General features: G+C 39.8%; 1 protein-coding gene across 2 annotated transcripts in view; it reads left to right on the top strand.

The window, feature by feature from the left end:
- LOC105919691 (hemicentin-1) overlaps positions 1–15591 on the top strand; it is a 32193-nt gene extending 16602 nt beyond the window's left edge. For both annotated transcript variants that reach the window (XM_036129197.1, XM_036129196.1), the window contains 5 exons: positions 3054–3071; positions 8252–8518; positions 12928–13023; positions 13295–13324; positions 13685–15591. In XM_036129197.1, the coding sequence (XP_035985090.1) occupies positions 3054–3071; positions 8252–8518; positions 12928–12998 (356 nt within the window). In that variant the 3' untranslated portion in view covers positions 12999–13023; positions 13295–13324; positions 13685–15591. The remainder of the gene's footprint in view (positions 1–3053; positions 3072–8251; positions 8519–12927; positions 13024–13294; positions 13325–13684) is intronic.
- The last annotated feature ends 305 nt before the right edge of the window (positions 15592–15896 follow it).

The raw sequence follows: 15896 nt of genomic DNA, 5'->3' as shown, positions 1-15896 counted from the left end.
TCACATCTTGCAAAATGAGAACTGATGTCATTCTGTTAACAATCATTCAGGTTAAAAAAAAATATTAAATTAATCTAATGTGTATGGACAATTCTAAAAAAAAAAACGTATTAGCTTTTAACAACTCATTTACAGATTCTCTCCCATAATCTTACCAATCAATCAATCAATCAATCAATCAATCAATCAATCAATCAATCAATCAATCAATCAATCAATCAATCAATTTATTGTCAACTACAATTTGCATTGCAGTCAAAAATTCAGTTCCAGTACAACCGTCCGTCACATACACTTACACTACATTTTGGGGGAACTATTGGCTGAGGACTTGTGTTGCCAAGGAACTCAGCCAGTCGGCCGCTGCTACATCAGCGCAGCCATTAGGCACATTCCTCCAAACTGCCCCGGACCCCGCTTTACACGGTGCCCACAGGGCGCTGCCCTTGAATCTGTTGAAGGAAGATTAAAACGTGGGGGAAATGGAGGGAGAAAAAAGACAAGAATTTATCATACTCTAACCTCTCACAATACAGTATGAGAAATCCTACACAAAATAAAAAAACTCATTGCACAAAAAGGCACAAATATTTTTTTTTATTTTTTATTTTTCCCAGTGTCCTGGGACAGATTTTGCTTTTACAAGTGGAGCGAACAGCTTTCGCCATAGTGCTCCGCTTGATTTATGCTTGTAAACAGCTTTATTGTGATTCCTGCAAGGAGAATTTCAAATTATATGGACACTACAATGGGAGAGTAAAGGAAGAACAAGAAGAGAGAAAAAAAGAGAAGAGGTGAAAGAAAGAAGAGATAAAAGGGAGAGAGTGATAAAACGTTCTTCGTCTGCTCCATCACCTGGAAAGAGAGATGCAAAAAGAACAGCACAACCAACAGACATAAAGCAACAGATACAATTGAATAACACCTAGATGCCATTACTAAATAATATGTATTATTATTTAAGCTGACATGTGTAAATTGATACCTGGAAAAAAAGAAAGTGAAAGAACAAAAATAAACAAATTATAGGCTTTCTGTAGGCTCTCCCTTAGAGATAGGGTGAGGAGCTCAGTCATCCGGGGAGGACTCAGAGTAGAGCCGCTGCTCCTCCACGTCGAGAGGAGCCAGTTGAGGTGGCTCGGGCATCTGGTCAGGATGCCTCCTGGACGCCTCCCTGGTGAGGTGTTCCGAGCACGTGCCACCGGGAGGAGGCCCAGGGGAAGACCCAGGACACGCTGGAGGGACTATGTCTCCCGGCTGGCCTGGGAACGCCTTGGGATTCCTCCTGAGGAGCTGGCCCAAGTGGCCGGGGAGAGGGACGTCTGAGCCTCCCTACTGAAGCTGCTACCCCCGTGACCCGACCCCGGATAAGCGGAAGAAGACGGACGGACGGCTTTCTGTATATAAGTGAAGGTTTAATACCTGGGACCCAGCACCTCTGGGAGTTTGTGAGAGTGCACTAGTTTAGGTGAAAATTATCCAGAAGGAAATAGCTCGATAGTGGTTGTGGAGAACCAAAAAGGCACAAATATTACGAGACACATAATAGCAGAAGGAGAACATTTGAGATTTTTCGTGTGTAAGTTCATGAGATAAATGTAAGTCAGTAGTGTGTGCATGTTGTGTGGAATTTTGTATGTCCATAAACACCGTCCCGCCGGCAGGCAAGTGTCCTTGATGGAAAGTCTTTATCACTTTGATAAAAGAGAGAGAAAAGAAAATTCTGGAGAACCAGACTTTACACAGGGGTCATACATGAAGGATTTCTTGACTTCTTGAAAACTGACAGTCTAGATGCAGCAGGACTCACTGCTTTGATCATAAAAGGTCTTGAAAAACAGGGGCTAGAATATCATACCAGTCTGGTTTGTCCGGGTTAGAACGGCGATGCCATCATGAGAGACAGACACTTAGGTGTGTGTACAAGGATTAATGAAGTGACCAGCTATGTATTTCTTGTGCATTATAATCCCCATGATTTGAACCATGTAATTGTTGATAGTCTCTTGATAGTCAGTCACTGAAGCTGATTGATTTTGCTCACTTCTAGAAAATCTACATTGTTTTTTGTCTGGATCATATGTGCAAAGAAAATGGCCTGACATTCAGAGAGAAATGTATCATGGTGAACCTCATGAACTCCCTAAGTGAAGTGACAGTAGATGGGATTGCAGGTACACAGCCTGTCACATCCTGCTTGATAGACTCCCAGCAGTGTACCGTTTACTGCAAGAAACTGGGCTGGGAGATAATCGTGATCAGGCAGGACATGCTTCTAGCTTACTAGCCAAAACTGCCCTCAGCTTTATTGGACTTTTGTTACTTAACACAAAGTTCTTGCTCAGTGCAAGTCTTTGTCAGGTATGCTGTTCTCCCTCTCACTGGACATTGCAGCAGCAGTCAGTCTTGTGGAACATTACTTGACTCATTGCAGCAAAACTGGAATGAGGCCTTTTTCAAGTTTTGGTGGAGAAAGGGGGCGGAAATGGCTGTAAAGTAAGATCAAGTTTGGGAAAGACTGAGAGGAGTTAACCTAAGATCAATAGGGTAGTTCATTGTTATTGTTTTGATGCAGGTTTTTCGCGCATGTGCGCCGGACTGGTAGGCAAAAGGCGAACACAATGGCGGATGCAAACAGAGAAACCGAGTTCTCCACGTATTTTTCTTCTTTAGATAACGTATCACAAGATCGTTTTAAGAGTAAGTTTATGGTTGATGGTATCAGATTGCCAGATCCACACAGCAAAAGCCTGAAAGTGATATGTAAAATAAATTAAACTCTTTCTGCGGCGATTTGCATCAGCTGAAGGCATTTAACTGCTGTTTCTGGACCTGATTCTAAAGAATTACAATAGTTCAGTATTGAAGTAACAAATACATGGAATAGTTTTTCAGCTTCACTCCTGGACAGAATATTCATCATTTTGGCAATATTCCAGAGGTGAAGAGTTCATCTTGGAAGCCTGCTTAATATGAGATTTGTCATGTTTCATGTTACTCCCAAGTTGGTGACATTAACAGCTATGTAACATATCCTTTCTTTTCCCCTACAGGACACTTAAGTCAATTGGGTGAGTAATATATCTGACAATGTCATCGATGATGGTTTTTACAAACCCAGAAACTGCTAATAGTTATGTAATCGTTTTTAAAGGTATACTATGCAACCCGGGTTGATTTTCCAGCAAGGCTCCCCCAGAGGGCGAAAGTAAAAGTGCACTGTCATAAAGATGCTCAGCTGTTCTGGTTTCTCCATCAAGCCAGGCACGGTTGTTTTGAGCTTAGCAGACAGGCGAACACAACGAAAAGTAAAAAAAACGGCAGTACAAACAATGACTAACAGTGAAAGTATGAATACCAGGGTTTCCCGCAGCGCTATCTTGGCGAGGCGGCCGCCTCGCCAAACTCACACTACCGCCTCGCCAACATTCAAAAAAATAAAAATAAAAAAAATAAAAAAATAATAATAAAAAACTCGATATGCTTGCATGTTTATTTGATGTTAACACGTGGTTCTTTGTTGTTGCTTTCGTGCGTGCATCACTGAGCTATATAATACAATGGAGTGCTGATTTTGCTGAAAAACTGAAGTCACTGGCCGCCATCTTGCTCCTCCCTACTCTCACAGAATCCCACAGGATTTGGTTGCAACAACAAGCAGTTTTCTGACTGTGAAAACGTTTCATAAGTAATTCTACAGTCAGTGGATGTACTAACACTATCAACTACTAGGAAATTAGGTGCTGAAATATTTTACATGTTATTCATATTAAATATATATATATGTATATATAAGTATGTGTATATGTATATAGGTAGATATATGTATACATATATGTAAATATATGTTTTTGGATATTGTTATTTATATATTTATAAATGTTATATATATATATATATATATATATATATATATATATATATATATATATATATATATATATATTAGGGCTGGGCAAGTTAACGCGTTAATTTCGCGTTAATTCATTAGACTATTAACGGCGATATTTATTTTATCGCGCATTAACGCATGTTGCTCACATGCTTTCAGTCAGTGCCAGTCAGCACGCGCGCTGACTGCAGCGCGCTGTGTCACGGCAGCACTCTGGTGTTCCCCCTCCCCTCTCGTACATGGCTCAGCGGCGCCAGCCAATCAGCACACAGGCTCAGCCTGGCCCGCCCACTCAGCTCTCACACAAACTCAACACACAAACAGCTGAGAGAGACCGCAGCAGCGGAAAAACATGAACGGGGAAGTAGCACCGTTTGGCTTTATTTTAATACCGTAAATTAAATCAAGCTGTATGTTTTGTAAAAAGCCGGTTAATTTCAGTGGAAACACAACAAAGAGAGAGGAGACGAAATTTCTGTCAGTGCCCCGACAGACCCACAGACGTCTCTGACTGAGGCGTTTCAGTCCTCCAGGGAACATCCAGGTAGATCAGTGGTCATCTTCAGCAGCAGTTCATGTTAACTTTCAAAGTAGATATTATCTATCGTATGTTACTGGAGCCCACACAGAAAATGTAATTTAGACCTTGAAAGAACCCAGTACATATATTAAAAAGTGTTATTTAAGATAAGATAACATTAGCTAATCCTTTTTTTATCACACGACGGGGAAATTTATAGGATTAAAGCAACAGGCAGGTGCACACAACACAGACAAAATTACATAAGGATTGAAATATATAAGAGGTGGATTACCGAAAAAAACACTGAAGATAACATTATTGTTATTATTATTATTATTGTTATTATTATTATTTAATTGTAATAATAAAATAAAAACCACAAAACCCAAAAGGTCAACAGATTCATGATACATCAAGCTTAGGGACTGGCTAATATACAGCAGGTCAAAAAAGGCCATATTTTGGCTGCAGTGCTTGCTGTTCTCTTATGAAGAAAAGATCAACTAGTGTACTAAATTCAATAGATGGGTTGAAAATATCCAGTATAAAATAAGATAAGTGCTACAAATGTTACAACACTTTTGTTCATATGACAGCAGAACATTAAAATAAAAGTGCTCTTCACACTACTTTTGAATTCATTCTTGGAGTTTGCGCATACAATGCGATTAATCATGATTAATCGGGCAAATTATGCGATTAATCACGATTAAAGATTTTAATCGTTGCCCAGCCCTAATATATATGTATTAGGGCTGGGCAACGATTAAAATATTTAATCGCGATTAATCGCCCTGATTAATTGTGATTAATCGCATTGTATTTACAAACTCCAAGAATGAATTCAAAAGTAGTGTAAAGAGCACTTTTATTTTAATGTTCTGCTGCCATATGAACAAAAGTGTTGTAACATTTGTAGCACTTATCAGTAACACATATTTAGTGTAAAGCTCAACTTAAACATGTAAAACAAAAAATAGCAATAATAATAAATTAAAGCTTATTGCCACTGACAGGGAATTCTCTTTATGGGGAAAAAATCTACCAAAAACAGGCAATTTCTGAGGTAACCGCAGGGAACAGCATTACCATTTTATGTTCAATACCAAAGTTTAACTTGGCAGTGGTTACAACTAACTTGTTTCTGTCATATTCGATGCTGGAAGAACTTTAAACTGAAATGCTTGCTAACTCGATATGCTTGCGTTTATTTGACGTTAACACGCGTTTTTTGTTGTTGCTTTCTCGCGTGCATATAGTGAATGGCAGGGAAAAAACAGGCAAAAACACATGGATACTTTGAAACGAGAAGCGACTTCACAGACGGCGTCAATGCAGACACCACCCCACCCCCCCCCCCCCCCCCCCCCCCCCCCCCACCGCACAAAACTTGTTCCGGCCGCCAACTCACCGCCTCGCCTAAGCAAATTCCTGTGGGAAACACCGCCTTCCGCATGTCGGCTTTGTTTTTTTCCGGCCAGCACCTTTCTTCCTCTGAATCCGAGGCTTGGCTGACACCGAGGTTATTGCCGCATTATCGCCACCTACTGTTCTGATTCAAATCCCTACACCGCAGCAACAGACCTTCACAAAATAAAAGCATGTGAGCAACATGCGTTAATGCGCGTTAAAGAAAATATCGCCGTTAATAGTCTAATGAGTTAACGCGAAATTAACGCATTAACTTGCCCAGCCCTAATATATATATATATATTTAAATAGATAAAATGCTAAATATTTCAGCACATGACTTTCTCAGTACTTGATAGTTTTAGAACATAGCGTAAACGGATATGGCATTTGACATTTTAAAAGTTTTAAGCCCCCCCTGAACATGAGAAAATCATAGTTTTTCGATGCTGCAGCGCATATATTCCCTAGTTACTGGGGGAAAATAGGGAGTACAAATATGGCGGCTGGTGGCTTCAAAGCGACTCGTTCTCACAGCCGGCGATTAGCACTCCAATGTATTATATAGCTCAGTGGCGTGCAAATAGTGAATGGCAGGGCAAAAACACATGGAGTTCTCGCCGTAAAGCAAGACCGACTCTCGGGGTCTTGCACGAGACTTCTGAGCCTGTGGGTGCGGGCCGAGGGCTCTTGCAATGGCGTACCACGCACGTGATGTCACCATCTTATGAGCAACGCCCCTTGCCGCTAAGGTAGGGCAAACAGTGTGAGAGTGCACGTAGCAACCAGCCATTACACATGCAACAGATACAACGATATGACCGACTTTTCAGCTGTTAAACTATCGCAAAAGGATGTCCAGGCGCCCAGTTTACTGGTAGAACTGTCAAACAACATACCAACGTTCAGCTCAAACGATGGCTTGAGTGTCAAGGGCTTAGAAAGACTGGAAAACGGGCCGAGTTGATAGAACGGTAAGTCGATGTTTTTCTCCTGCCCAGCGTTTATGGCGTCAGCGGCCGTTTTTTTCTGTTTGTAGTCACCGTCCAGGAATCGGTATAAATTGTCCGGCCCGCCGAACAAGTTAGTCCGGTCCAGTGGCCATGCATTATCATTATCCAACGCCTGTATCTCCTCGCTGCATCGACCGGTCTGCACCAGATCTGTTGTGAGTCATGGGGGAGCGCTTCCGAACGCGTTCGTGTGAATCGCCCGGTGGACGGGCCAGGAAAATGCGTGACAGCAACTGCGGTGGGGGGCGGCCGGTGGTGCGCAAACCCCGCTGGCAAGCTGGCCGGCCGGCACCACAGCGGTGGCCAATATGCCGGAGCGGCGCTTGGCTGCGAGGGCCGATCGACGTCGCTTGCGGCTTTAACATCCTTCATATGCGGCCTATCAGCGTACCTCGAGTCGCTGTTGCACGTTCCATAACAACAATGTTCAAAAACCATGGTTAGGAAACGTCTTCGACTTAGAAAAAGCGGAAGTTTTACTGAGTTAAACCAAGGGTAACGTACAGCGAAAGAGTGGAGGAAAACGCATATTTGCCCTACCTCATACCACGGGATATGACGTCACGTTCTAAAAATAGCTCGCTCGCGGTATGCCATTGCAAGTACGGTATTTCCCCTACAGACCACCTGGGCGGCTGAGAAAACCTTTGTTCGACCTGAAATGACTTAATCATTTCAACCTGAATGATTTAATCATCCAAAATGGTATGGAACACATTAATTAACTGAAAAATGTTGCATAGTATGCCTTTAAGTAAAAATAAATAATACATTTAAAACCTAATTCATACCTAAATACATTTTGTGAAATATATTTTAAAATTGTTGATTATTAATGTAAGATGTTCTAAAATGAAATTCTTTCCTCAAGTGTTATACTTAATCAGATTTAGGACTGTTTTGCTCCTTGTGAAAATATACTGAGACGGATTAACATGAAAATTAAATCAAGGAATGTTAAACTTATGGATTTACAAATGTACTTGAACATGTAGTGTATTTTTATTATCGTTTACATGTAAATATTGGGTTGCATACAACCTCCATGTTCCATAAGGTTAAGTCCATATGGTGAGTTATATTTCTGATGACGTCATCAACGATCTCCCAAGTCTGTTGTTTTAACAAACCCAGAAACTGCTCATCCCAGTTATTTAGATTATCACTTGTAGTTATTTAATAATTTTTAAGTAAAAATGAATAATACAATTAGAACCTAATAAAAACATAATTCAATGTTTCTATATATTTTAAAATATTGATTATTAATGTAATTGTTTTGAAATTAAATTATTTCCTCAAGTATCACTTGATCAGATTTAGGACTGTTATGCTACTTGTTAAAATGTATAGAGACAGATTAACATGAAAAAAAAATATAGTAAATTTATGTAATAATATTTCTTTTTACAGCTAAACCATCAGTCAGAACTGTCGGTCCAACTGTTGGTGGGTTACTTCTGAGCTGTGAAGTTCATGGTGCTTCTCCTAAACCCATCGTAGTCTGGTATGACAGAGCTGGAAACAATGTTTCTAATAGAGCACCACAGGTCAGTGAAAATGGAGGCCTCTACGATGTGATCCTGGAGACCACAGTGACCAAGACAGACAACTATACCTGCGTAGTCACACAGGAGGAACGTCACCATCAGTCTAAAATAACTACATTTGTAGAAAGAAGTAAGTTTAGCCAAGTGCTATTTAGATTAAACGTATAATAATTGTTTATTTTTCTATCTAAATTATTTATTATCTGCTGAGAGATAATGAGGAACATAAAAAGAAAGAGATCAATCCGGATTTTAACTAAGTCGGACTTTAACATGTCTTCATGTCTATGGAAGGTAGTTTAAAAAAAATTACACAAATAGGGATGGACAATAATTCAATAACAATATATATCGATCGATGGGCGTATATCGATGATAGAAAAAATAAAAGGGTCAATAAAAAGTTCAATAGAACAGTTTTCCTTCCTTTTGCATTCTAGCCTATCAGACCCAGGGACGCTCTGTCCCTTACAAAGAGTTCAGAGAGCATGCATTCTTTTTCATTTTTTAAAAACTTGCAGTTTCGGCAAAAAGTTGGTTGAACAAAGGGTTGAGTTTGAATTCAGTGTTTGTGTGTTCTTTATATAAAAATAGGTCGTTAGCAACAGCATAAAATTGCCAGGGCTGCACTTAAAATATATGTTTTGAATTTGTTGATAATTATCGATATCGATCAATATGATTTATATTTTATCCATATGCTTTTCTCAGTGATAGATTCCTAAAATCTTGTGCATATTCACAGTGATCAGATCCCATTAGTAAGAAAGTAAAGAAATGTTATTTGTAGACAGAAAGTTTTAAAATAAAAACATGATTAAAATACAAAAAACATTAATGATGCAGATGAATGAATAACAAATATACAATAATATTTTAAATCTCTAATGGAAAACCATGTTTTAACAGGAATGTCTTCAGCCGCTTGTTGAATGAGTCCAGAGTCTCAAGACAACATTAAAACAAAGGAAGTTTATTCCACAGTGGAGGTGCTGCAGTCTGAAGAGCGATCTCCTCTATTTTTATATCTGGTCCTTGGGACTACAAGTAGATTTTGGTTTGAGGACCTGAGGGCTGAAATTTGAGTTTGTGGCTTTAACAGTTCAGTAATAGAGAAAGGAGCTTGACCATGTAGGGCCCTGAAAGTTAAAGTCAGAATTTGATACTTTTAATTGTGACCACTACTTCAAATGTGTGACCAAAAAATCAAAATCAAATATTTTCAATCACAAAAACACTTTGGTTCAGAAATGTAAATGTTATAATCTTAAATGGGGCCCTTGATATTGATTAAAGACTAAATCACAGGATATAATCTTCATACTACAAGAACGACAAAGAGCCCAGGTAAACTAGATCCTAAAATCAGGTCTAAAAAACATCCAGGAACAAGGGAAAGAGTTTTAAATAACATTATTGTTGCCTCACTTCTAATTTCTGGGAGAGAATTTTTTTTTTTGTAGTAATCAGTCTTAGAAGTAATTTTTGGTTGCTGTTTAAAATAATTTAGCAGTATGCAACAGTTGTATAAAGGCCCAGGGTGGAGCGTTCAGATCTGGAGACAGACTGAGCTACAGCAGGGCTATAAGTAAACTAAAGGCATCCATAAGGCCAAGCAAAGGTACAAATAGCGCATCAAGGACCACTTCGGCAGCAACAATCCACACGATATGTGGAGAGTTATCAGAAACATCACAGACTACAAGCGCAGCGACCAGCGGCTGAGCAATGACCCAGCTCTCCCTGACATCTTGAACAGCTTCTTTGCATATTTTGACTCTCAAAGCTGCAGGGAGCTTAAACCTCTCACCCAGCCAGAGGAGCACCATCAGCCTCTCGTCCTGCAGCTCCACCAAGTGACCTCTTCCCTGAAAAAGGTCAACACCAACAAGGCCGCAGGTTCAGAGATGGTGTCAGCCTGGACGCTTAAATCGTGTTCCCACCAGCTAGCAGGGGTCTTTCTGTACATCTTCAACCTCTCCCTGCAGCTATCTACAGTTCCTGCCTGTCTGAAATGGTTATCATGCCCGTCCCCAAAAAATCAATCATCACCTGCCTTAATAATTTTCGTCCCATCGTTCTGACCCCCGTCCTCATAAAGTGCTTTGAGAGGATCCTCCGAAAGTACATCAAGGACGCCATCCCTGCTGGCCAGGACAGCCTGCAGTTTGCCTCCAGAGAGAATCACTCCATGGAGGGCACTGTCTCGTTAGCACTGCACTCAACTCTGACTCCTCTGCACCATCCCAACACCTATGTTATGATGTTCTTCATAGACCTCAGCTCAGCCTTCAACACCGTGCTCCCATACATGCTGGCTATGAAGCTCCTCAATATGGGATTATCCACACCTCTCTGCTCTTGGATCAGTGACTTCCTCACCAACAGACCCCAGGTGGTGAGGAAGTGAGGAGGGTTGTGTCCTCAGCCCTGCTCTCTTCACCCTTTTCACTCAGGATTGATCTGCTGTCTACCCCACAAACACAGTGGTGAAGTTTGCGAACGACACCACTGTAGTGGGTCTCTTCTCCAACAATGATGAGTCCCATTACAGGGATGAGGTCAGCAATCTCACACAGTGGTGCTCCAGGAATAATCTGATCCTGAACACCAGCAAGTCCAAGGAGGTAATAATAAGACTGCAGGAGGTCCAGGAGGACTGAACACGCTCCTCTCCACATACAGTGGAAGGTGGTGGAGCGTGTGACAGCATTAGGATCCTGGGCATTCACATCTCCTCTGACCACTTCTGGACTTTGAACACCACCCACCAGATGAAGAAGGCCCAACAATGGTTCTTCTTCCTCAGGACGCTGTAAGCTCCGCGGAGTCAGCGGGATCTAGCTCACGGTTGATCCGGTTGAAGGACTCCGATTTCGGCCAGCGTCTCTCAGCTGCTCCCTCCTCCCATACGCAGTGGGACAGTCAACAAATCTGATTTGATTTTTGTTTGTCAAGAGTGCTCCGCTGACTCCGCGGAGCTTGAATGTCCAATGTCAAACCAACGTCACCGCGGTCTAGTGCATGCCAGAAAGTAGCGCTACATACTTGGCCGAAGGATCAAAAGGTCTGAAAGAAATGGGATAAATTCGTAAAAGAAACGCGAAAGGACTGGATTGTCAGCAGTGACTAAAGTGTTTTATGCAATTCACACTTCAAGAGCGAGGATTTTGACGGGTACTTACAATGGAGCATGGGCTGTATGTCTTGGGCAGCGTTAGATATAGTCTCCTCAGGTTCACCTTGTTCAAACTCCGTTTCTTCGTATATATATTCGGTATCAGAATCGCCGATGCTTGAAGTGAAGTTTGTAGATGTATCAGACATTTATTTTATTAATTTTTTGTTATTAATTAAATTGAATAAATTGGTAGCGAATTTCGTAGTATTAGCAGCCGGATGCACGGTACTAGTTCTGTTTGTGACGTCACATTCCGGAGCAGCCCGATTGAGGAATGTTCGGGCTCCTTCGCTTATACAGCAAGTTTTATCGAAATTACTTCCAAACGGCGCACATAATTCACATATAATATACATTTCTTTACTCTGGTGACTATTTGAATGCATCTGCGTTAAGATACATTCAGTCCAAGAGTTAGACTTTAAACCAAGAGGATACATTATTAATTTAGATCTGATGCAGATGATAACATGTCGATGATGGTGCACAACAACTTTACCTGTATTTAAAGCCCTGAATGTATGTGAACAGCCTACATAAGATACACAGAGCTCAGCCAGATACAGGAGAAATCTGGGACATGTGTCTTACATGAATGCTCATGTAAATGCAGTTGTATGTCATGATGGCCCTTCATCCCACAATCCCAGCTCTGAGACACAGTCTGTGATCTCAGCAGATCAACTTGTATGATATAAAAAGACAAATTAATGTTTTGTGTTAATTGTGGATATATGACACATTGCTGGTCTATATTTTTTAGGGATCACGTATGATGATTAAAGATGGCTGTGATTATAATGCAGTCACCACTGATTTGTTTCTTACACAAGTCCATCCATTTTCTAACATGTCTATCCCTTGTGGGGTCGCGAGGGGTGCTGGTGCCTAGCTCCAGCTGTCAATGGGCGAGAGGCGGGGTACACCCTGGACAGGTTGCCAGTCTATCGCAGGGTAACACAGAGACAGACAGGACACACTCACACCTAAGGAGAATTTAGAGAAGCCAATTAACCTAAGTCATGTTTTTGGACTGTTGGAGGAAGCAGGAGTACCCGGAGAGAACCCAAGCATGCACAGGGAGAACATGCAAACTCCATGCAGAAAGACCCAGTGCAATGGCAGGACTGAAACCCAGAACCTTCTTGCTGCATGGCAACACTACCCACTGCATCACTGTGCATCCCTCTTACAAAAGTCAAATTATTTTTTTTGGGGGGTGGGGGGGGGGGGGGGGGGGGTTAGTCGTGAATATTAGGAGGAATAATATAATTGTGCCATTCTTGGGGGTTGGGTTGGAGGTTGCTACACTGATACATTGTGTAAGTAATATAATTCTCTTGTAATCCATATTTCAGGTAGAGGAATCTCAGTTACTCCCAGTTTGGTCCTCATTGGAATTACCATTAGAGTTCTTACTGGAGTTTAAGTACTACAAAAAAATAACTCTTCAGGTAAGCTTCAATTTTCAGGCTGCCTATTTATGTATAATTAACTTTCAAAAGGTCGATAGGTCTAAATAATAACAAAATCTACATTTGTTTTTTACACCTCAGTGATGTGACATCATAAGCAAATCTGCTTCTTGAAAACAATGTTTGACTTTCAGCTCAGTTCTAATAAATAAGTACTTTGTTAACCTGTAATGCTACACTTCTGGTTGCTGTTCAAACTAGTATAATTGAATATTATTTATGATCAAACCCTGTGTTTCTATCATTTCAGCCTCAAAGTTTTAATAATGTATCAATTAAGGTAATAAACAAATTTATGTCCTTCAGTACTCATTGCCACTGTTGCAGTAACATTGAAAATGGAAAATTGTATTTCATTTGTTAATCATAGTTTTATTTTATTTTAAATTTGTTGTTTTATTGTTGAATAAATATGTATTAAATAGACATTTTAGTTCCTTCAACTGAGTTCCTGTGTCTAAAGTCAATGGGAAACTGTTCCCATCCAAACTGCTGTTGGATGGAAGCTGTTTATTATTTTAACTGTGAAACAAAACAAAATATTGTTTCAATAGACTTAACAGAATCATTCTATAGAGTCAAATTATGTATCTCAGTAATACCAAAAACTTGACTTTTAAGTGAAATGTACTTTTTGCAGGAAAGACAGATGACAAGACCCTTGTCCCAACAACCAAATGATGCAGAGCTGAAACCAATCAATGACGTCACAAATCATCTAAGCAAAGCAACAGTGAGATGAAAGAGGAGTTACTTCAACTCAAAATAAATTTGCTATTTCTATTAAAAGTTCAGATTTAAAAAACAAATTAAACTAAGATCATACTTGCATGTGGTTTTGTTTCTTACTGATTTATTCACAAATTCATATTTTTTATTGAAGAACATATTGTAAAAGTTTATTGAACGTAGTAAAACCTTTTTGTGATTCAAGCATTTTTTTCTCTTTGATACAGCTTTAGCTACTCTTTTCTGTTGGACAGAAATTGATAGTTAGAGGCAGAACAGATTGTTGGCTTCTATTAAATTAAACCCAGTGTCTCAGACCACGATTTAGTAAAATATATATTTACATTTTCAACAAAGTTAGTTTCTTCAGTACTGCCTGCCACTGCTGCTGATTCAGTGGCGTCTGTTTTGACCAAATCTATGTGGCGTTTACTGATTTATGAGTTAGGTTTAGTGAATGACAGTGAGGACAGCTTTATGTTTCTTTCTTGTGGCTGGTGTTCATTTTGACAATTCCCAATCATCACAGAATTATGATTAGCTGTATATTTGTTAAAAATCAGATTTTTACTGTTTTATGCATAAATCTCTTATTTTTTGTCTGCTTTTGTATTTTATGTTGAATATTGATTTTATTGTGTTCTTATTAAATGTTAAACTGAAAGGAATCTCATGAAAATGTTATCCCTGTGATCCGTGTATGTATTTAAATCAATTTTATGCACTGCTCTTTGTTTTCCTCTCTACATTATTTTAGTCAGTTTTTGTTTTTAACTGAGAGGCAGAGCCAGTGACACCAACTTTCTATAGTCTCTCTGGTAATCACATTGGCTTGTTAGCCTTGTCATTTTGACTAATGGATATTTGCAGCACTCATCATTTGATTTTCTGTTTGAGCTTTGCAAATGATTAGTTCCATAACAAGTGGAATTACATCCTCCAGAGTGTGCATCATGTAATGTGGTAAAACTTTTTATCAAAATAAAGCAAGCAATCAAAAAGAGAGGAATTATACATACCATGTGTTGCTTTATCATCATGATTCTTTGAATGCATGTAAAACAGCACTGATGAATGTAAAAAAATAAATAAATAAAAGCTATCTTCCTTGAACAAGTGCCTAATATCATGGTCATACAATAGCGACAATCTCTACCTAAGTTAAATTACATTGTAAATCCACCGATCATAAGAGCTGGCACGTTATCACCTGATGCAGTTGTAATGAATTGTACTCTGGGAACCAGATATTCAATGAAACACAGTGTGGCTAGTTTTAAAAAGTTTATTTAAGAGTGTGATGATGGACAAGACAGGCAGATGAAAGTAGGACCAGCTAGAGATGGTGGGAAATGGCTGACCAGGTGATGACAGAGACAGATCTTGACCAGAGCAGAAGCAGATGAGTTTTCCAGAGGAGCAGAGCAAGCACTGGATCCAAACAGAACGATGGTCTAGCAGGGCGAGCACAGGAACAACAGGTGATGCAGAGCAGATTCAGGGAAACGCATGCAGACGATGAGTTGAGACAATCCAGTAGGGGGCGGTTGCATGAGCCAGGTATAAGCAAGTGAAGTTCCAGGGGAATGGCTTGGAGAAAATGAGCTGCAGCAGGTGTGACTGATTGTGATGAGAGGAGTTTGTAATGGAGAGGGAACAACTAGTTAGTCCAAAAACATACACTCTAACAAACACAAACATACACTATGACAACAGTTGCAAGAGCAGCCTGATTTGTGTGCTCAGTGTCATCAAGTATAAAGACAACAATTGCAAGTTTTTCAAGATGCATTGTTACATTGTAGCCTACATTGCTTAGACAAGAACCGTACCAACAACGCTAAAATAATGTCTCTACTGAGATCCAATCCTGTTGTCAAAAATGCCTTTGCTTGCTTGGATTTAGAATCAGTCTGTCACATAACTGCTCTGTGGTGGATGCAACTCAATAAATGATAATAAAAAAAAAATGTTTTTTTGTCATATTTTGTCATTTTTTACAGGGTCTGTTGTTCTTTTATTTATGTATTTTGGAAAATTTTAGAACAGGTAGTACTGTGCCCAGTGCAAACTTTGCCAAATCTCGAGATTAACTAATGTAGGATTTTACTCAGAGCAATTAT

This window comes from Fundulus heteroclitus, unplaced genomic scaffold, assembly GCF_011125445.2.
Source record: "Fundulus heteroclitus isolate FHET01 unplaced genomic scaffold, MU-UCD_Fhet_4.1 scaffold_145, whole genome shotgun sequence".
NCBI classification, from domain to species: domain Eukaryota; kingdom Metazoa; phylum Chordata; class Actinopteri; order Cyprinodontiformes; family Fundulidae; genus Fundulus; species Fundulus heteroclitus.
The sequence above is the reverse complement of the archived record's forward strand: the minus strand, read 5'-3'. Positions and strand labels throughout refer to the sequence as shown.